The 22842-nt window shown below is 46.8% G+C and overlaps 1 protein-coding gene across 1 annotated transcript in view; it reads right to left on the minus strand.

Annotated features, from left to right (window-relative positions):
- Positions 1–22842, minus strand: part of LOC143808728 (cytochrome P450 2K4-like) — a 111853-nt gene that overhangs the window by 53621 nt on the left and 35390 nt on the right. Inside the window, exon 4 of the mRNA XM_077291670.1 lies at positions 578–738. Coding sequence (XP_077147785.1) covers positions 578–738 — 161 coding nt within the window. The remainder of the gene's footprint in view (positions 1–577; positions 739–22842) is intronic.

A 22842-nucleotide genomic window follows, 5' to 3' on the forward strand; every position in this document is an offset into this window, starting at 1 on the left:
TCGAGACATCTAGGATTTTAGACACGTTCACCGGCTGCCTCTAGTGTGGTTGGATAGGTTCAGTTTTGCGGTCAGTCCAGTTTTCCACCTCCCTAGAGCTTGTCCTATGTTTAGTCACCTTGCTGGAGTAATTTGTGATCCTCAACCACTAAGGATCATAACAGAGGTAGCTGCAAAGTATTATGGGAATTTACAGATTGTTTAAATTTCACAGCTTTGGTTTATTTGTAAAAAAATAGACCTGATTCACATCAAATAAACTTGCTCATGTCTATATATACCCAAAGTTATGAAATATTCACAGTGTAAGATATAACTTGTAAAGGTCAATCCTGAGAACAAGTCTCCATTCCAACAAGGCATTTCAAATCTTCCATCACAGAATTGGTAGGGGTTCAAGTGTTTGGATAACCACAAATTCTTTGTTGCTAACCCTACTTGGTAGTTTTTGAGCAAACCAAGTTAAATTATTCATAGGTAGAACTGTCCATTGCCATTATATAGTGACATTTATATTAGAAATATTATACTACTGCATAAGAAAATAAAACAAGAAAAATAATAAGAGTAACCTAACTAAAACCATTTTGTCTGCCAGAAGCCGAATATTTTCATTAATTAAATCCAAGAGCCTGTTAAATTGTGGATCTTCATAATCCATACGATTCCCAAATAACATTGAGACGATGATATTGGAAACTGCTGAGGATATGATCCTGGTGTTATCAAATGGCTCTCCTGGAAATACAGAAATCCAAGTTATAAAATTTGTTCATCCCTCTATAAAACATATTGAAGATTAGACGAATTACCTTTTTTTAATTATCAAAGTTGGGAAAATTGTCTAAGCTAAATGCGTCAGAATTTTAGCTCAACTGTTGTAAGAAAAATGAAAAACATATCTGTGTCCAGTTTCGAGTAGAAAACTCATAAAAGGCACTCTGGTGTAGATAGATGAGGTTCCTGACCCAATCCGTACGAGTAGCAGTAGTAAAATTTGGCACTCAAGAGGATATGTTGCTAAACATGGTGAATTGATTTACAATGAATCAGTCTGTAGATAACACCTGGTAGATACAATCTTTCGGACCGCATGGATCTTCATCAGATAAATGCTGTATTGTTGTGATGGAGAGTGAGTAAAGGCCCCGTCTCACATAGCGAGATCGCTAGCGAGATCGCTGCTGAGTCACAAGTTTTGTGACGCAACAGCGACCTCAGTAGCGATCTCGCTATGTGTGACACGTACCAGCGATCAGGCCCCTGCTGTGAGATCGCTGGTCGTGTCAGAATGGCCTGGACCTTTTTTTGGTCGTTGAGGTCCCGCTGACATCGCTGAATAGGTGTGTGTGACACCGATCCAGCGATGTCTTCACTGGTAACCAGGGTAAACATCGGGTTACTAAGCGCAGGGCCGCGCTTAGTAACCTGATGTTTACCCTGGTTACCAAAAAAAAACAAACAGTACATACTCACCATCTGATGTCCGTCAGGTCCCTTGCCGTCCGCTTCCTGCTCTGACTGAGAGCCGCCGTACAGTGAGAGCAGAGCGCAGCGGTGATGTCACCGCTGTGCTGTACTTTCACTTTCACTTTGCGGCGCTCAGTCAGTGTGGGAAGCAGACGGCAAGGGACCTGACGGACATCAGATGGTGAGTATGTACTGTTTGTTTTTTTTGGTAACCAGGGTAAACATCAGGTTACTAAGCGTGGCCCTGCGCTTAGTAACCCGATGTTTACCCTGTTTACCAGTGAAGACATCGCTGGATCGGTGTCACACACACCGATTCAGCGATGTCAGCGGGACCTCAACGACCAAAAAAAGGTCCAGGCCATTCCGACACGACCAGCGATCTCACAGCAGGGGCCTGATCGCTGGTACGTGTCACACATAGCGGGATCGCTACTGAGGTCGCTGTTGCGTCACAAAACTTGTGACTCAGCAGCGATCTCGCTAGCGATCTCGCTATGTGAGACGGGGCCTTAATAGATACTCACTGGGGCCAGTGAAAATTACATGGAGTAAAGCTAGAAAAATGCGTAGGTATGTCTGTGCTGGAGTATGGTGGCAAGATCCCCTAAGAGGAAGTGCTTCCTGACAGTGGCCCTTCCCACCATACCCTCTTCACCACAATAATTCAGCATGTATCTGATGAAGGCCTGTGGGGACTGAAATGTTATATCTACTGGATTGATACATTGTAAATAAATATTCTACAACATATCCTCTTGAGTGCAGAGTTTACTACTAATTCTGTATCCAATTTTGTGTTTCAGATACTATTATCTTAGCTTTATTAGAGATTTTTGTATAGTGTATGCAAAAGGTAGAGATGGCTCATAGTGCATCAAAAATGGCCAGAATGTGCTAAGGTATGCCATAGGGGACAATGTAGAAAACGGTCAAAGGAGCGCAAAGAACACAAGGACAAGGTAGTAATTTCTTAAGCCCACAACGCGTTTCGACTGTAAACCGTCTTCATCAGCTGGCAAAGTATGTCACAGAACACAAATGCTTCACCTATTGCAAGCCTTGTTTTTAAAAACTGCATTGAAATCATAAACAATTACTGGAAAATAGTTTTTTTGCCTTTATCTTGATTTATCATGGCTGTGAACACCTTAATGAGTATCTTTTCAGTTGAAAACCAAACTGGTTCTGTAGCTCCACTCTAGGACTTCACTTTTCTCATTGGAATTTATAATAAGTCAATTAGTTTTGCTGCTTTTTGAAGACTATAGTAGTCTTTCTTATCTACTGCAATATCCAACTATTGTCTCTTATGTAAACTTTGCAGCTATACAATATTAAAGTGTTTTTTTTTGTTTCGACCATCTTTGTGTAACTCAATAACACAATCAAACATAAGAAACGTTATAAAATATTTCATCAGAGAATTATTTCTTTCCCCACTTATGAGTCATTTTTTCTGCTCCCTCTTTCCCTTAAACTTATCAATCACTCTGAAAAGCAGCAAAAACTTGCACTTCTCAAGACAAGAGGAACTTTTAGCTCACTGTGGGATCATACTATTGATGTCTATTCAAGATTATAGAAAGGGGAAGTTGTATCAGAATAAGAGTGAGCAGCAGACAGACATGCAGATCAAATGATAGCGGTATATAGTAATTTATTTTTCTCACCCCTGTAGCTGGATTCCCAGCTACACTGCTCAGTAGTGCTGCAAAATGTTCTTTATTCCAGCCCAGAGCTGGATTTCCAAGTACACTTCTCAGTACTGCTGTATAATATTTTTCATGCTACTGCTGCTCCCCAATACAGTCATTGCTGAAAATGCACTCTACATTGCTTTACTTACAGTGATACTGTAACCCAACACTGTTCTTTTTGTTTTAGAACTGACTTAAAACAACCTACAACTTATAAAACAAAATTAGCTATATCGAACAACGAGGCTTAATTCCAAGTGGAGGAAGAGGTGAAGGTGTCTATATGGGTGGAAGAAGCAAGGTAGTAGTAATCCAACTTTTTTTGTATGTTTTGTATTTTTTTTCCTTGCTTTTCTTTTTTTTATGTAGCACACTTAAAACAACCTAGAAGGGAGAGGTAAACCAACAATGAAGTCAGATCAATAAATAAAAATGGAACAAAGAATACAGAATGATCACAAAATAAATTAACAAGCTACCACCAGGCGGCAGAGGTCCAACTAGAGGAGTAGGTGGACATGGTAGTGTAGGTGTAAGAGGAGGAGGAGGAGATAGTCTGCATAGTTTATTGGGGAGGAGGCACCCAAATGGAACAAGTAGCAATAAGAGTCAAAGATTGGCTGAGTGTGGCTGTTCTAGTTGTCCAGTTATCCAAAAGTATGAGCAAGTCTTGTCGGATCCAAGACTGGTTCATTTTAAGGAATGTTTCCCCACGTTGTATATGAACAGGTGGATGCGTCTGCTGTGATCATACCCCCTGCAGTGCTAAATACACTTTCCGACAGTACACCTACTGCATGGGCAGTCCAGTACCTCCGTGCATCAAAGGAAAGCTCAGACTATGTACGATATGATACGATACACTTTCTTGATCACAGGGGAAATTGCGGTATTACAGCAGCAATACAAACAGCAGTACATAAAATATTAGAACACAAATCTTGCCAAGTATACCAACATTACATAACAAATAAATGTGGGTAGTTCAGGTATATAAGTCACTGTTAATTGACATTAGTACACCAGAAATCAGTCATTGTTGTCTACCACCCTTAGGAAATTATTATACATCCCCATAGCAGTAGGTACAAACGATTTCCTGAATTTCTCCTTCTTACTCCTTAGTAGGATTAGGCGGCTGCTGAATGTGCTCTTCTGCTTCAAGAACAGCTCATATAGGGGGTGAGTATTATTGATCATTATAGCCCTACACTTCTTCTGAATTCTCTCCTCCAATACTTCCTCAAAAGAGTCCAGATGGAGGCCAACAGCCGCCTTCTTGGTAAGTTTGTTGAGCTTATTAGCGTCAGATACTTGCACACTACTGCCCCAGCATATGATAGCAAAAACTACAAACAAAGTGAACAGCATTACTCAGCCAGTAAGTGTGCTCCCAAAGTAAGAAAGAACAGACATGTTCGACTTTGCGAGGTATTTGTTTTGCCGAGAATTCTCCAACACCGGTCTCACAAGGTTCAGCCACCAACTCGAAAACTACAGGGGTTGAAGTGTGCTTTTAAAACCACAACTAGTGACCGCTGCATTTCTGCTGCTGAACAGTTGGACCTGCTGATCAGGTGGCTGGGACCAAGATGCACTGAGCGAATCAAGACACTCAGATCCGTTTACATCAGCGATCCAGCGGCTGGTCTCACGACCGCATGGGACAGACTAGAGAAAAGTTTTGGCAGTCCTGAAGCTATAGAAGACCTACTGCTCAAACAATTACATGATTTTCCTAAAATATCCGGCAAGGACGCTTCAAAATTACAGGAACTCAACGACCTGCTGTTTGAACTCCAGTTGACCAAGACAGATACACATCTACCTAGCCTCAGCTACCTGGACATCACATGTTGGGTGAAACCCATAATCACGAAGCTGCCTTATAACGTGCAAGAAAGGTGGACTACACTAGGGACAAGATACAAAAAGGAACACCTGGTGTCCTTTCCTCTGTTCTACTTCTGCGAGTTCATCAAAGACATTGCAGAGCGTAAAGTCGACCCAAGCTTCACCTGTGGAGAACCCACTGACACTGCTTAATCCACTCCCAATAATGAGAGCCATTGTCAAATTGACAAAAACGTAGAGGCTCAGTATAAGTAAAAAAGACTGACGTTCTTCCCACACCAGCATTGGTTCCTGATGAGGGTGAAAGAGTTGAGAATCCATACCATCAGCATCCCATCCACAAGAAGCCACATCCGCTGAAGAAATGTATCAGCTTCAGAAAGAAACCACTCCAAGAACACAAGGAGCTTCTAAAGAAGTTTTGAGTATGCTTCAGATGTTGTGCTTCTACCGAACACCTTGCTAAGGACTGTAAGGTTACAATCAAGTGTATGGAGTGTGACAGAGAGGTCCACGTACAAGCACTTCATCCATCCCAGCTTAACCCTATGCCCATGCCCTCTCCCACCACAAGCCATGGCGGGGAGAGTACAGGCCTAGCAGCAAGTCTTCTCACAGTATCATCTTCATGCACAGAAGTCTGTGGAGAAGGTCTTTTGGAGAAGTCTTGTGCGAAGATTTGCCTGGTAAAGGTATATCCCAAGGGTCCCAGAGAAGGCTGTGAAGGTGTATAGCATCCTGGATGATCAGAGCAACCGATCACTAGCAAGGTCAGAACTCTTTGATCTGTTCGATGTAAAGGGAAGTGCCTAACCTTACACCTGTGGCACCTGCAGGAGCATTTCAGAAGTCTTCAGAAGAAGGGCCAGTGGTCTCATGGTAACATCTCTTGAAAATAATGCAGAAATATCTCTACCCACACTCGTCGAGTGCAATCAGATACCATCTAACAAGGAAGAGATCCCGTCACCTGAAGACTATAGCCAACAACATTCTAAGCTCTTGATCACAATGCAGAAATCCTGATTCTACTTGGGAGAGACATCCTCCCCTTACACAAGGTACGTCAGCAAATCAACGGTCCACACGACGCACCATTTTCCTCAGTGCTTCAACCTAGGCTGGGTGATCATAGGGAATGCCTGCGTAGACAAAATGAAGAGACCTAACACTATCTTCTCCCACAAGACACACATCCTGCCAAATGGTTGCAGCACTCATTTCCAGCCGTGCCCACATCATTACTGGGTGAAAGAGAAACTGAGCGACACCAAGTGGCCATTGTCACCATTTTGACAGCACAAAAATGGACAGTCCCTTGGACGATGACCTCGGGTCAACAGTGTTCAATTCCACAAGTGAAGACAACAAGTTGGCCCCCACAAGAGAAGATAAAGAATTTATAAGGGTTATGGACAAGGAATTCTCTCAAGATGACTACAACAGCTCGGTGGCTCTGTTACCCTTTCATTCTTCAAGACCAAGGTTGCAAAACAATCTGCAGCAAGCAACAGCAAGGTTCTCTTCTCTACAGCGCACTTTAAAAAGAAGGCCAGAGATGGAAAGACATTTCATCGATTTCATGCAAAACATCTTTGATAGAGATCATGCAGAACCCACGCTACAACTGAAGGAACGAGAAGAATGCTGGTACTTTCCTTACTTCAGGGTCTACCACCCTCGGAAACCTAACCAGATGAGGGTGGTATTTGACTCCAGTGCTCAGCACGAAGGCGCCTCCATCAAAAGCTTGCTTCTTACTGGACTCAACATGAATAATAGCCTGATAGGAGTGTTGATTTGCTTCAGGCAGGAACCCGTGGCGATAATGGCTGACATCCAGGAGATAATTCATTGCATCATCGTGAGGGAAGACAGTAGAAACTTTCTCAGGTTCCTATGGCACAAGGGCAATGATATCCACAATGAGGTCATGGACTACCAGATGAAGGTACACATTTTCAGCAACAGCCCTTCACCTGCTGTAGCAATCTATAGACTGAGACGGGCAGACCAGGAAGGTGAGAGAGAATATGGACGCGATGCTAATCAGTTTGTAGAGAAGAACTTCTACATGGATGACGGGTTCAAGTCTTTAACCTCGAGTGAAGAGGCTATCGATCTGCTCTCCAGGACTCAAGAAATGCTCTCTTCATCAAATCTCAGGCTCCACAAGAATATTTCCAACAGTCAAGAGGTAATGGAGGTGTTTTCATCTGAAGACTATGCCATGAGCTTAAGAGACCTCGATTTAGGTTTCAACATCCCTCCCATGCAACGCAGCCTCAGCCTGCTATGGGATATTAAACAGGGCACATTTTCTTTTCAAGTGTCACCCTGCGACAAACCATTCACTAAACGAGGAGTCCTATCTATCATAAACAGTATCTACGATCCTCTTGGATTCATCACACCCATCAGTATTCAAGGCAAGATTCTGTAAGACAGCTTACAACTGTACCGATTGGGATGCTCCAATACCATCCCAGAAACAGCAATGATGGGAGGCCGGGAAGAAGTCACTAAAGGTCTTAGAATAACTCCAAGTACCACGTTGTTACTCTGTAAATTCTTCTTCACTTGCCACCAGAAGAGAAGTCCACATTTTTTCCGATGCATCTATAGAAGTCATAGCCGCAGTAGCCTATCTGAAGACTTTGGGAGTGCACAATGAAGTGCACTGTGGTTTTATTCTGGGTAAGGCCAAATTAACCCCTAAACCTGCACACCCAGTGCCAAGACTTGAACTTTGTGCCGCAGTATTGGCGGTAGAAATCACTGAAGTAGTGAGAAATTAAATGGACATTGCAATTGATTCCTTTACATTCTACACAGATAGTAGAGTGGCACTCGGATATATATATATTATTTTAAATATATACAGTGCCTACAAGTAGTATTAAACCCCCTGCAGATTTAGCAGGTTTACACATTTGGAATTAACTTGGCATTGTGACATTTGGACTGTAGATCAGCCTGGAAGTGTGAAATGCACTGCAGCAAAAAAGAATGTTATTTCTTTGTTTATTTTTTTTTTTAAATTGGGAAAAGTTTTTTCAGAGGGTCATTTACTATTCAACCCCTCAACCCACCAGAATTCTGTTTGGTTCCCCTAAAGTATTAAGAAGTAGTTCAGGCACAAAGAACAATGAGCTTCACCTGTTTGGATTAATTATCTCTTTTTCCAGCCTTTTCTGACTATTTAAGACCCTCCCCAAACTTGTGAACAGCACTCAAACATGGTTAACATGGGAAAGACAAAGGAGCATTCCAAGGCCATCAGAGACAAGATCGTGGAGGGTCACAAGGCTGGCAAGGGGTACAAAACCCTTTCCAAGGAGTTGGGCCTACCTGTCTCCACTGTTGGGAGCATCATCCGGAAGTGGAAGGCTTATGGAACTAATGTTAGCCTTCCACGGCCTGGACAGCCTTGAAAGTTTCCTCCCGTGCCGAGGCCAGGCTTGTCCGAAGAGTCAAGGCTAACCCAAGGACAACAAGGAAGGAGCTCCGGGAAGATCTCATGGCAGTGGGGACATTGGTTTCAGTCAATACCATAAGTAACGTACTCCATTGCAATGGTCTCCATTCCAGAAGAGCCCGTAAGGTACCTTTACTTTCAAAGCGTCATGTCAAGGCTCGTCTACAGTTTGCTCATGATCACTTGGAGGACTATGAGACTGACTGGTTCAAGGTTCTCTGGTCTGATGAGACCAAGATCGAGATCTTTGGTACCAACCACACACGTGACGTTTGGAGACTGGATGGCACTGCATACGACCCCAAGAATACCATCCCTACAGTCAATCATGGTGGTGGCAGCATCATGCTGTGGGGCTGTTTCTCAGCCAAGGGGCCTGGCCATCTGGTCCGCATCCATGAGAAGATGGATAGCACGGCCTACCTGGAGATTTTGGCCAAGAACCTCCGCTCCTCCATCAAGGATCTTAAGATGGGTCATCATTTCATCTTCCAACAAGACAACGACCCAAAGCACACAGCCAAGAAAACCAAGGCCTGGTTCAAGAGGCAAAAAATCAAGGTGTTGCAGTGGCCTAGTCAGTCTCCTGACCTTAACCCAATTGAAAACTTGTGGAAGGAGCTCAAGATTAAAGTCCACATGAGACACCCAAAGAACCTAGATAACTTGGAGAAGATCTGCATGGAGGAGTGGGCCAAGATAACTCCAGAGACCTGTGCCAGCCTGATCAGGTCTTATAAAAGATGATTATTAGCTGTAATTGCAAACAAAGGTTATTCCACAAAATATTAAACCTAGGGGTTGAATAATAATTGACCCACACTTTTATGTTTAAAATTTATAAAAATTTAACTGAGTAACAAAACTTTTTGGTTTGTAAGATTTATGCATCTGTTAATAAATCCTGCTCTTGTTTGAAGTTTGAAGGCTCTAACTTATTTGCATCTTATTAAACCTGCTAAATCTGCAGGGGGTTGAATACTACTTGTAGGCACTGTATATAGCCAAATGAATCAATTCTACATCTACATGAGTAATAGATTAGAGCGCATCAGATGTTTTGCTACTAGTGTTGAGCATTCCGATACCGCAAGTATCGGGTATCGGCCGATACTTGCGGTATCGGAATTCCGATACCGGGATTCCGATACTTGCCGCGTATCGGACACCGGAATCGGAAGTTCCAAGATTCAAAATGCAGAAATTCAGCCATTGAGAATGATTCCAAGTGTGGGCACATCCTGTTTAGCATGGAGGGCATGAAACTACTGGCAAGGTTGTGATTGGCTGCTGAAATGATGTCATGATGCAGTTTAAAAGTCGCTGGCGCCATTTTGCGATCACTCTGCTGTGAATTCAGTTAGTGACAGGACGCTGTTTGCTGACTGAGGGACAGTTTAGAGATAGCGATTTGCTTCTTTGTGCTTTCAAAGGCTAATTTAGCAACCGCTGTGTTCACCTACTATTCACCTTGCTTTTGCCTTGTAGCGCTGTTTTCACAGCGATCTGCAAGGTCTGTGTGTGTGTGTGTGTGAGTGCAGCCCACTCTCTAGTCTGAGTGCAGCCACATAGGCCATCCATAGCTGGTTGTATTCAGTTCAGGGAGGGTGGTTCATTGCCTCATACTGTTCTTTTTTTTTTTTTTTTCAAGTAGTGTAGTCTGCTGCTAATTTATTCAAAAAAATCCTATTAGTGTCTTTCCACCCGTCTCCAGCTAATTTGTGGAAAAACACTACATAGGATAACGTAGAGGAGGGTTTTTGGGCCTTGCAGCGCCGTTTACGGCTGTCTGCACGGTCTCCGTGTGACTGCAGCTCGCCCTGTAGTCTGTGAGCAGCCATAGCCTGGTTGTCTCCAGCTCAGGGTTGTTCACTGCGTCATACCACCAAATCAATTTTCATTTAGTTTTAAGTAGTGCAGGCTGCTGCACATTTTTTCCAAAAATTCCTATTAGTGTCTTTCCACCCGTCTCCAGCTAACTTGTGGAAAAACACTACATAGGATAACGTAGAGGAGGGTTTTTGGGCCTTGCAGCGCCGTTTACGGCTGTCTGCACGGTCTCCGTGTGACTGCAGCTCGCCCTGTAGTCTGTGAGCAGCCATAGCCTGGTTGTCTCCAGCTCAGGGTTGTTCACTGCGTCATACCACCAAATCAATTTTCATTTAGTTTTAAGTAGTGCAGGCTGCTGCACATTTTTTCCAAAAATTCCTATTAGTGTCTTTCCACCCGTCTCCAGCTAACTTGTGGAAAAACACTACATAGGATAACGTAGAGGAGGGTTTTTGGGCCTTGCAGCGCCGTTTACGGCTGTCTGCACGGTCTCCGTGTGACTGCAGCTCGCCCTGTAGTCTGTGAGCAGCCATAGCCTGGTTGTCTCCAGCTCAGGGTTGTTCACTGCGTCATACCGCCAAATCAATTTTCATTTAGTTTTAAGTAGTGCAGGCTGCTGCACATTTTTTCCAAAAATTCCTATTAGTGTCTTTCCACCCGTCTCCAGCTAATTTGTGGAAAAACACTACATAGGATAACGTAGAGGAGGGTTTTTGGGCCTTGCAGCGCCGTTTACGGCTGTCTGCACGGTCTCCGTGTGACTGCAGCTCGCCCTGTAGTCTGTGAGCAGCCATAGCCTGGTTGTCTCCAGCTCAGGGTTGTTCACTGCGTCATACCGCCAAATCAATTTTCATTTTGTTTTAAGTAGTGCAGGCTGCTGCACATTTTTTCCAAAAATTCCTATTAGTGTCTTTCCACCCGTCTCCAGCTAATTTGTGGAAAAACACTACATAGGATAACATAGAGGAGGGTTTTTGGGCCTTGCAGCGCCGTTTACGGCTGTCTGCACGGTCTCCGTGTGACTGCAGCTCGCCCTGTAGTCTGTGAGCAGCCATAGCCTGGTTGTCTCCAGCTCAGGGTTGTTCACTGCGTCATACCGCCAAATCAATTTTCATTTTGTTTTAAGTAGTGCAGGCTGCTGCACATTTTTTCAAAAAAATCCTATTAGTGTCTTTCCACCCGTCTCCAGCTAACTTGTGGAAAAACACTACATAGGATAACGTAGAGGAGGGTTTTTGGGCCTTGCAGCGCCGTTTACGTCTGTCTGCACGGTCTCCGTGTGACTGCAGCTCTATCCGTTGTCAGTTCAGCCCCCAAAAAATAAATAAATAATAAAGTTCACCAAACACACCAGTTACACCACTTTACATTTGTGTAGGCCACATTAGCTCATATTAAAGTCTAGTCCACACTTTAGAAAATTAGTGTTTCTTATACCTGTTAGGAGGAGTTGCACAGGAATAAGCACACAAAGCCATTAGTACTTTTCTGCTTATCTTTATCAGTCAACCAAGATGAAGAAGGCAGTGAGTAAGGCACGTGGGCGTGGGCGCGGAGCAGGGAGGGGACGTGGGGATTCTGTGCCTGCTGCGGGCACCGGTGACTCATCAGCACCCACTTTCACCAGGCAACAGTCGTTCATGCGCAGCTTTGTGTCAGAGCGCCGTACACCGCTGCTGCGTGAAGACCAAATTGAAGCCGTTGTCGGATGGATGGCAGCTAATGCATCAACTTCAATTAGTGCCACATCCTCTCAGACACAGAGCACTGGAGAGCAGCCATCTGTCTCTTCACCACCTGCCAAATTGCCCAGGCAGACAGAGAGCCCAGGACAGGAGCCGTCTCTACTTCTGTTCTCTGAATCTCTTGGCTTGGAAACAGGGGGCCAGCCAAGCAGCATTGGAGAAATGGAAGAAGAGGCAGGGTGCAGTGATGCCCAACAGCTTTTTCTCTCTTCCTCTGAAGAGGCAGGTGGGCCAGTGGCTCCGGTCACCACATCGCAGGCCGCATCAGCTGATGATGACACTCAGGTGCCACTTACTGGTGCGTGCTCTGCTGCTGAGACTACCCAGGAGGAGCAGTTGGGGGCAGAGGGTAGTGTAGATGATGAGGTCCTTGACCCATCTTGGCGTGAGGGACAGGAAGGTGGTGGGAGCAGCTCTGAGGAAGAGATTCCCCGTACGGCCCAAAGAGGGAGAGGGAGGGGGAAGACTGCGGATCCTGCAGCCTCCGCTTTGGCACCCGTTAGGAGCATGTCTCTTCCAAAAGCCAAAAAGGGCGCTCCCAAGACTTGCAGTGCCTGATCCTTTTTTGACACAGTTGCAGATGACATTTGCTATGTCAGATGTAAGGTGTGTCATCAAAAAGTCAAAAGAGGTCGAAATGTCAGCAACCTCAATACCTCCAACATGTGGAAACATGTGCGCAACAGGCACCCGGCGGAGTTAGAAAAACACACTGAAGAGCTAGGCCAACCAACAGCGGCAGCTACCACCTCTTCAGCTCGTGTTGCCTCTTCCTCTAGCTCACACGCAGCTGGTTCGGCTTCCTCCCAGGATCGCCGTGGAAGAACCTCTGGCCCTGTTGTCCAGAGACCCGCTGTAATTCCACCCGTAGCACCACTTTCCCAGTCATCCACACACTCCCAGCCCAGTCTACAGCCATCGGTAGTACAGGCATGGGAGAAAAGGCGGCCTTTCTCGTCAAACCACCCACGAGCACAGGCTCTGACTGCAGGCATTGCCAAACTTCTGTCACTGGAAATGCTGTCATTCAGGCTGGTGGAGACTGACAGCTTCCGTGACTTGATGTCATTGGCAGTCCCACAGTACAATGTGCCTAGCCGCTTTTACTTCAGCAGGCAAGCCGTCCCTGCCCTGTCATGATCTCCATGGCCAGAGAACTAGCATGAGCCTCAATAGGAACAAGCTCTTGGAAGATGTAACTGTACTGACCATGAACTAAACCTACCGCATCATCTAGAAGTAGCCAGGTAGCATGTCCTACTTTTTATCCCTATATGCCCAGCGCCGGCCGGAGAACTAAATAATGCTAGCAGAGGGAAATATAAGACCTGACTCACCTCTAGAGAAATGCCCAAAAAGGAGACAGAAGCCCCCCACATATATTGGCGGTGATATGAGATGAAACAACAAACGCAGCAGGAAAATAGTTTTAGCAAATTTGAGGTCCGCTTTCTAGATAGCAGAAGACAGAAAGCATACTTTCATGGTCAGTAGAAAACCCTAACAAAACACATCCAGAAATTACTTTAGGACTCTGGCATTAACTCATAATACCAGAGTGGCAATTCCTGATCAACAAGAGCTTTCCAGACACAGTAACGAAACTGCAGCTGTGAACTGGAACCAAAATACAAAAACAAAACATGGACGAATGTCCAACTTATCTAGTAGATGTCTGGGAGCAGGAACAAGCACAGAGAGGCTTCTGATAACATTGTTGACCGGCAAGCATCTAACAGAGAAGCCAGGTTATATAGCGACACCCAGATCTAATCAGAACAGGTGAACAGGGAAGATGATGTCACAAGTTCAATTCCACCAGTAGCCACCGGGGGAGCCCAGAATCCAAATTCACAACAGTACCCCCCCCTCAAGGAGGGGGCACCGAACCCTCACCAGAACCACCAGGGCGATCAGGATGGGCCCTATGAAAGGCACGAACCAGATCAGAGGCATGAACATCAGATGCAGTGACCCAAGAATTATCCTCCTGGCCGTATCCCTTCCACTTGACCAGATACTGGAGTCTCCGTCTGGAAACACGGGAGTCTAGGATTTTTTCCACAACGTACTCCAACTCACCCTCAACCAACACCGGAGCAGGAGGCTCAACGGAAGGCACAACCGGTGCCTCATACCTGCGCAATAACGACCGATGAAAAACGTTATGAATAGAAAAGGATGCAGGGAGGTCCAAACGGAAGGAAACAGGGTTAAGAATCTCCAATATTTTATACGGACCGATGAACCGAGGCTTAAACTTAGGAGATGAGACCCTCATAGGGACAAAACGAGAAGACAACCACACCAAATCTCCAACACAAAGCCGAGGACCAACACGACGGTGACGGTTGGCAAAAAGCTGAGTCTTCTCCTGGGACAACTTTAAATTGTCCATCACCTGCCCCCAGATATGATGCAATCTCTCCACCACCGCATCCACTCCAGGACAATCCGAGGATTCCATCTGACCGGAGGAAAATCGAGGGTGGAACCCCGAATTACAGAAAAACGGGGACACCAAAGTGGCAGAGCTGGCCCGATTATTGAGGGCGAACTCCGCCAATGGCAAAAAAGCAACCCAATCATCCTGGTCAGCAGACACAAAACACCTCAGATATGTCTCCAGGGTCTGATTAGTCCGCTCGGTCTGGCCATTAGTCTGAGGGTGAAAAGCAGACGAAAAAGACAAATCTATGCCCATCCTAGCACAGAATGCCCGCCAAAATCTAGACACAAATTGGGTTCCTCTGTCAGAAACGATATTCTCAGGAATACCATGCAAACGAACAACATTTTGAAAAAACAGGGGCACCAACTCGGAAGAAGAAGGCAATTTGGGCAGGGGAACCAAATGGACCATCTTAGAAAAACGGTCACACACCACCCAGATGACAGACATCTTCTGAGAAACAGGCAGATCTGAAATAAAATCCATCGAGATGTGTGTCCAAGGCCTCTTAGGAATAGGCAAGGGCAACAATAATCCACTAGCCCGAGAACAACAAGGCTTGGCCCGAGCACAAACGTCACAAGACTGCACAAAGCCTCGCACATCTCGTGACAGGGAAGGCCACCAGAAGGATCTTGCCACCAAATCCCTGGTACCAAAAATTCCAGGATGACCTGCCAATGCAGAAGAATGTACCTCAGAGATGACTCTACTGGTCCAATCATCAGGAACAAACAACCTATCAGGCGGACAACGATCCGGTCTATCCGCCTGAAACTCCTGCAAGGCCCGCCGCAGGTCTGGAGAAACGGCTGACAAGATAACTCCCTCCTTAAGAATACCTGTGGGGTCAGAGTTGCCGGGTGAATCAGGCTCAAAACTCCTAGAAAGGGCATCCGCCTTAACATTCTTAGAACCCGGTAGGTACGATACCACAAAATTAAACCGAGAGAAAAATAATGACCAGCGCGCCTGTCTAGGATTCAGGCGCCTGGCGGTCTCAAGATAGATCAAATTTTTGTGGTCAGTCAATACCACCACCTGATGTCTGGCCCCCTCGAGCCAATGGCGCCACTCCTCAAACGCCCACTTCATGGCCAAAAGCTCCCGATTCCCAACATCATAATTCCGCTCAGCGGGCGAAAATTTACGGGAAAAGAAGGCACAAGGCCTCATCACGGCGCCGTCAGAACTTTTCTGCGACAACACTGCCCCAGCCCCGATCTCAGAAGCGTCGACCTCAACCTGAAAAGGAAGAGTCACATCAGGCTGACGCAACACAGGGGCAGAAGAAAAACGGCACTTAAGCTCCTGAAAGGCCTCCACAGCATCAGGGGACCAATTAGCAACATCAGCACCCTGTCTAGTCAAATCGGTCAATGGCTTAACGACATCCGAAAAACCAGAAATAAATCGACGATAAAAGTTGGCAAAGCCCAAAAATTTCTGAAGACTTTTAAGAGAAGAGGGCTGCGTCCAATCACAAATAGCTTGAACCTTGACAGGATCCATCTCAATGGAAGAGGGAGAAAAAATATATCCCAAAAAGGAAATTCTCTGAACCCCAAAAACGCACTTAGAACCCTTGACACACAGAGAATTAGACCGCAAAACCTGAAAAACCCTCTTAACTTGCCGGACATGAGAGTCCCAATCATCCGAAAAAATCAGAATATCATCCAGATACACTATCATAAATTTATCCAAAAAATCGCGGAAAATATCATGCATAAAGGACTGGAAGACTGAAGGGGCACCAAAAGGCATCACCAAATACTCAAAGTGGCCCTCGGGCGTATTAAATGCGGTTTTCCACTCATCCCCCTGCCTGATCCGCACCAAATTATACGCCCCACGGAGATCAATCTTAGAGAACCACTTGGCCCCCTTTATGCGAGCAAACAAATCAGTCAGCAACGGCAATGGGTATTGATATTTAACCGTGATTTTATTCAAAAGCCGATAATCAATACATGGTCTCAAAGAGCCGTCTTTTTTTGACACAAAGAAAAAACCGGCTCCTAAGGGAGATGACGATGGACGAATATGTCCCTTTTCCAAGGACTCCTTTATATATTCTCGCATAGCAGTATGTTCAGGCACAGACAGATTAAATAAACGACCCTTTGGGTATTTACTACCCGGAATTAAATCTATAGCACAATCGCACTCACGGTGCGGAGGTAGCGAACCCAGCTTGGGTTCTTCAAAGACGTCACGATAATCAGACAGGAACTCAGGGATTTCAGAGGGAATAGATGATGAAATGGACACCAAAGGTACGTCCCCATGAGTCCCCTTACATCCCCAGCTCAACACAGACATAGCTCTCCAGTCAAGGACTGGGTTGTGAGACTGCAGCCATGGCAATCCTAGCACCAAATCATCATGTAGATTATACAGCACCAGAAAACGAATAGTCTCCTGGTGATCCGGATTAATACACATAGTCACTTGTGTCCAGTATTGTGGTTTATTATTAGCCAATGGGGTGGAGTCAATCCCCTTCAGAGGAATAAGAGTCTCCAAAGGCTCTAAATCATACCCACAACGATTGGCAAAGGACCAATCCATAAGACTCAAAGCGGCGCCAGAGTCGATATAGGCGTCCGTAGTAATAGATGACAAAGAGCAAATCAGGGTCACAGACAAAATAAATTTAGACTGTAAAGTGCCAATGGGAACGGATTTATCAAGCTTTTTAGTACGCTTAGAGCATGCTGATATAACATGAGTAGAATCCCCACAATAGAAACACAACCCATTTTTCCGTCTAAAATTCTGCCGCTCGCTTCTGGACAGAATTCTATCACACTGCATGTTTTCTGGCGTCTTCTCAGTGGACACCGCCAGATGGTGCACTGGTTTGCGCTCCCGCAGACGCCTATCGATCTGAATGGCCATTGTCATGGACTCATTCAGACTTGCAGGCACAGGGAACCCCACCATAACATCCTTAATGGCATCAGAAAGACCCTCTCTGAAAGTAGCCGCCAAGGCGCACTCATTCCACTGAGTAAGCACAGACCATTTACGGAATCTTTGGCAGTAAATTTCAGCTTCATCTTGCCCCTGCGATAGGGACATCAAAGTTTTTTCTGCCTGAAGTTCCAAATGAGGTTCCTCATAAAGCAAGCCCAAGGCCAGAAAAAACGCATCCACATTGCGCAACGCAGGATCCCCTGGTGCCAATGCAAAAGCCCAATCTTGAGGGTCGCCGCGGAGCAAGGAAATCACAATCCCAACCTGCTGTGCAGGGTCTCCAGCAGAACGAGATTTCAGGGACAAAAATAACTTACAATTATTTCTAAAATTCTGAAAGCTAGATCTATTCCCTGAGAAGAATTCCGGCAAAGGAATTCTCGGCTCTGATACCGGAGCATGAACAACAAAATCTTGCAAACTTTGTACTTTCGTGGCGAGATTATTCAAACCTGCAGTTACACTCTGTAGATCCATTATAGACAGGTGAACATAGAGCCATTCAAAGATTAGAAGGAGAGAGAAAAAAAAGAAAGACTGCAGCATAGACAGACTGGCAAGTGATCCAATTAAGAGCACACTAACTACTAGAGAAGAAAAAAAAAAAAAAAAAAAAAAAAAAAATTTTCAGCAGACTTCTTATTTCTCTCCTTTCTCAGCCAAGGATTTTAACCCTTTAGTGGGCCGGTCAAACTGTCATGATCTCCATGGCCAGAGAACTAGCATGAGCCTCAATAGGAACAAGCTCTTGGAAGATGTAACTGTACTGACCATGAACTAAACCTACCGCATCATCTAGAAGTAGCCAGGTAGCATGTCCTACTTTTTATCCCTATATGCCCAGCGCCGGCCGGAGAACTAAATAATGCTAGCAGAGGGAAATATAAGACCTGACTCACCTCTAGAGAAATGCCCAAAAAGGAGACAGAAGCCCCCCACATATATTGGCGGTGATATGAGATGAAACAACAAACGCAGCAGGAAAATAGTTTTAGCAAATTTGAGGTCCACTTTCTAGATAGCAGAAGACAGAAAGCATACTTTCATGGTCAGTAGAAAACCCTAACAAAACACATCCAGAAATTACTTTAGGACTCTGGCATTAACTCATAATACCAGAGTGGCAATTCCTGATCAACAAGAGCTTTCCAGACACAGTAACGAAACTGCAGCTGTGAATTGGAACCAAAATACAAAAACAAAACATGGACGAATGTCCAACTTATCTAGTAGATGTCTGGGAGCAGGAACAAGCACAGAGAGGCTTCTGATAACATTGTTGACCGGCAAGCATCTAACAGAGAAGCCAGGTTATATAGCGACACCCAGATCTAATCAGAACAGGTGAACAGGGAAGATGATGTCACAAGTTCAATTCCACCAGTAGCCACCGGGGGAGCCCAGAATCCAAATTCACAACACTGCCCTGCACAAGCATGTGGAGGGACACATAAAACACGCGCTACTGAACGCCGTCAGTAGCAAGGTCCACGTCACCACCGATGCGTGGACCAGTCAACATGGACAGGGGCGATACCTTTCCCTCACTGCCCATTGGGTTAATGTTGTTGAGCCGGGTACAGACCGTGCGAGTGGCGCAGGACGTGTCCTGCCCACTCCAAGGATTGCAGGAATCCATTCTGTACGCATTGACTCCTCCTCTTACACCAGTTCCTCAGAATCATCGCTGCAGGAGCCGTCACAGTCCACCTCCACATGGACCCGTGATGAACGTGTACCTGTTACGACCGACATGAGCACAGCCGTGGCCAAACGTCAACAGGCCGTCTTGAAATTAATTTTTTTGGGGAATCGTAGCCACACAGCGCAGGAGCTCTGGAATGCCATCAAGCAGGAGAGCGATGTGTGGTTTGTGCCAGCGAATCTCCAGCCAGGCATGGTAGTGTGTGATAATGGCCGAAATCTGGTGGCAGCTCTGGGCCTCGGCAACCTCACTCACATCCCATGTCTGGCACATGTGCTCAATTTGGTCGTGCAGAGCTTTTTGAGGGACTATCCGGATCTTGATGCACTGCTGCACAAGGTCCGCCTAGAGTGTGCTCACTTGCGGCGTTCCAGCACGGCAAAAGCGCGCATTGCGGCTCTGCAGCGCCGACACCGCCTGCCGGAACATCGCATCATATGTGACCTACCTACCAGGTGGAATTCCACATTACATATGTTGGAGCGGTTGTGTGAGCAGCATCAAGCTGTAATGGAGTACCAGCTGCTTCAGGCGCAAAGAAGTCGCACTCAGCGCCGTACAGACTTCACAAACACAGAGTGGGCCACTATGAATGACGTCTGCCAGGTTTTGCGTCCCTTTGATTATTCCACGCGGATGGCGAGTGCAGATGATGCACTAGTCAGCATGACTGTCCCCCTTATCTGCCTGCTTGAAAAATCACTGCAAGCGCTAAGGGATGATGTTGTGGAAGAGGTGGAGGATGAGGATTCACCATTTCCATCATCTTCTGGACAGTCAGCGCCACGTGGTTCCTCACAAACGCGTAGGCAGGGGACAGTTTGTGAGGAGGATGAGGAGGAGTCAATGGAGGAGGAAGACATCCGTCCAGAGGAGGGAGTTACCGAATTGTCCAGTACTCAGTGTGTACAGCGAGGGTGGGGTGATGACGAGCGGGCAGATATCACGCCTCCAGCAGGGGACAGCGTTTCTTGGGCAGTTGGCAGTCTGCAGCACATGGTGGATTACATGCTGCAGTGCCTGAGAAACGACCGCCGCATCGCCCACATTCTCAACATGTCTGATTATTGGGTGTTCACCCTCCTCGATCCTCGCTACCGGGACAACGTAGAAAGCCTCATCACACCGTTGAACCGGGAGCGAAAAATGCGGGAGTACCAAGACACACTGGTCAATTCCATCATCTTCTCCATTCCAACTGAGAGAAGTGCTGCTAGTGCATTCCAAAGCAGCTCAGTGCGTCCAGGCAGTGGTGGAGGCTCTGCACAAAGAGGGAGCAGAAGCAGTGCCTCTGCCCAAGGCAAGACCAGTATGGCCCAACTGTGGCACAGTTTTCTGTGCCCCCCACAAAAGTCTACACCATCACAGACGGCTCCAGTCAGCAGGAGGCAACGGTTCCGTCAGATGGTGACAGACTACATGTCTTGCCCTCTTGCTGTACTCCCAGACGGCTCTTCCCCTTTCAAGTTTTGGGTCTCAAAGCTGGATACATGGCCAGAGCTAAGCCAGTATGCATTGGAGGTGCTGTCTTGCCCTGCGGCCAGTGTATTATCGGAACGTGTCTTTAGTGCTGCAGGTGGTGTACTAACTGACCGTCGCATGCGACTATCCTCCGATAACGTTGACCGGCTTACTTTCCTGAAAATGAACAAGGCCTGGATCTCGCAGGAATTTGCCACTCCTCCTCCTGATTAAATAATTAGGTCACTGTATACGTTATCCAGGTCTCCTGTTGTGTTCATCTTTCTACCACCTGAACTTAAAATCCTGGGCTCCAACACCGCCAGTTGAGGCTCAGAAGTGCCGTCTGCACAGTCAAAACATACGACCCAGTGTTATTGGGTTTCAGTAACGTCAGCTGATCCCCAGCTGTGTAGCCGGCAATGTGTCATGCAACCGCCACGCTGACACAACAACTGAAATGTAAGGGAATCTGTCCCCCCCCCCCAAGGCGTTTGTTACTGAAAGAGCCTCCTTGTGCAGCAGTAATGCTGCACAAGGAAAAGGTAGCTATTTTGGTTTAGGTCCTTGCACACGCAGAACTTAACACTTATAAAATGTGTCCACTGATACCGTAAAACCGTCCCGGAGGTGGGACTTTCCTTCGTAATATGACGCAGCACAGCCGTCATTCCTCCCCCCCCAGCGCCGCGCCCCTGCTCCTCAGCGTTGTTTGATTCCGTCCCGGAGCCTGCGCTGCTATGTTATCCCGTGGCCAGGCACACTTAGCGCTGCCCGTCTTCTGGCATCATTTGGTGTCAGGATGGCTGCGCCTGTGCGGCCGCGCTGGCCGAGAGCCCGCCTCACAGTGTCTTCTGATTTAATCCCACTGGGGGCCTGGGATCCATGGACATGCGCAGTGCATATCTGAACCTCCACCTCTCACTCATCTCCCTATGGCTTCTTCAGACTGTTCGGTGTCAGCTGGTCCCTAATAGCATGCCACGGCCGTGACACCGCACAGTCTGAAGAAGCCGTAGGGAGGGGAGTGAGAGGCGAGGATATGCACTGCGCATGGCCACGGATCCCAGGCCCGCGGTGGGATTACATTAGACGACACTGCGAGGCGGGCTCTCGGCCAGTGCGGCCGCACAGGCGCAGCCAGCCTGACACCAAATGATGTCAGAAGATGGGCAGCGCTAAGTGTGCCTGGCCAAGGGATAACATAACAGCGCAGGCTCCGGGACGGAATCAAACTACGCTGAGGAGCCGGGGCGCGGCGCCCGGGGGGGAGGAATGACGGCTGTGCTGCGTCATATTACGAAGGAAAGTCCCACCTCTGGGACGGTTTCACGGTTTCAGGGGACACATTTTATAAGTGTTTAGTTCTGTGTTTGCAAGGAGCATGATGAAAAGAGCCACCTTTTCCTTTTGCATCTTTTGTGCTGCACAAGCTGGCTCTTTCAGCTACAAACGCCTTGGGGGGGGTTAAAGGTTCCCTTTCGACTTTCTCAGGCTTCGGCCTACATTGTGTTCCTCTGCTTTTCCACCTGTCCCTGGGCTCCAACACCACCAGTTGCCGTCCAGAAGTGCTGTACGCACAGTCCCAACAGTCCCTCCTCTGTTATTGGGGTTCAGTAACGTCAGCTGTTCCCCTGCTGTGTGTGTGGCAATCCCTCCTACCTCCTCCTACCTCCTCCTCCTCCACCTGTCCCTGGGCTCCAACACCGCCAGTTGCCGTCCAGAAGTGCTGTCCGCACAGTCCCAACAGTCCCTCCTCTGTTATTGGGGTTCAGTAACGTCAGCTGTTCCCCTGCTGTGTGTGTGGCAATCCCTCCTACCTCCTCCACCTCCTCCTCCTCCACCTGTCCCTGGGCTCCAACACCGCCAGTTGCCATCCAGAAGTGCTGTCCGCACAGTCCCAACAGTCCCTCCTCTGTTATTGGGGTTCAGTAACGTCAGCTGTTCCCCTGCTGTGTGTGTGGCAATCCGTCCTACCTCCTCCTCCTCCACCTGTCCCTGGGCTCCAACACCGCCAGTTGCCGTCCAGAAGTGCTGTCCGCACAGTCCCAACAGTCCCTCCTCTGTTATTGGGGTTCAGTAACGTCAGCTGTTCCCCTGCTGTGTGTGTGGCAATCCCTCCTACCTCCTCCACCTCCACCTGTCCCTGGGCTCCAACACCGCCA

This window comes from Ranitomeya variabilis, chromosome 2 (genome assembly GCF_051348905.1).
Source record: "Ranitomeya variabilis isolate aRanVar5 chromosome 2, aRanVar5.hap1, whole genome shotgun sequence".
NCBI lineage: Eukaryota > Metazoa > Chordata > Amphibia > Anura > Dendrobatidae > Ranitomeya > Ranitomeya variabilis.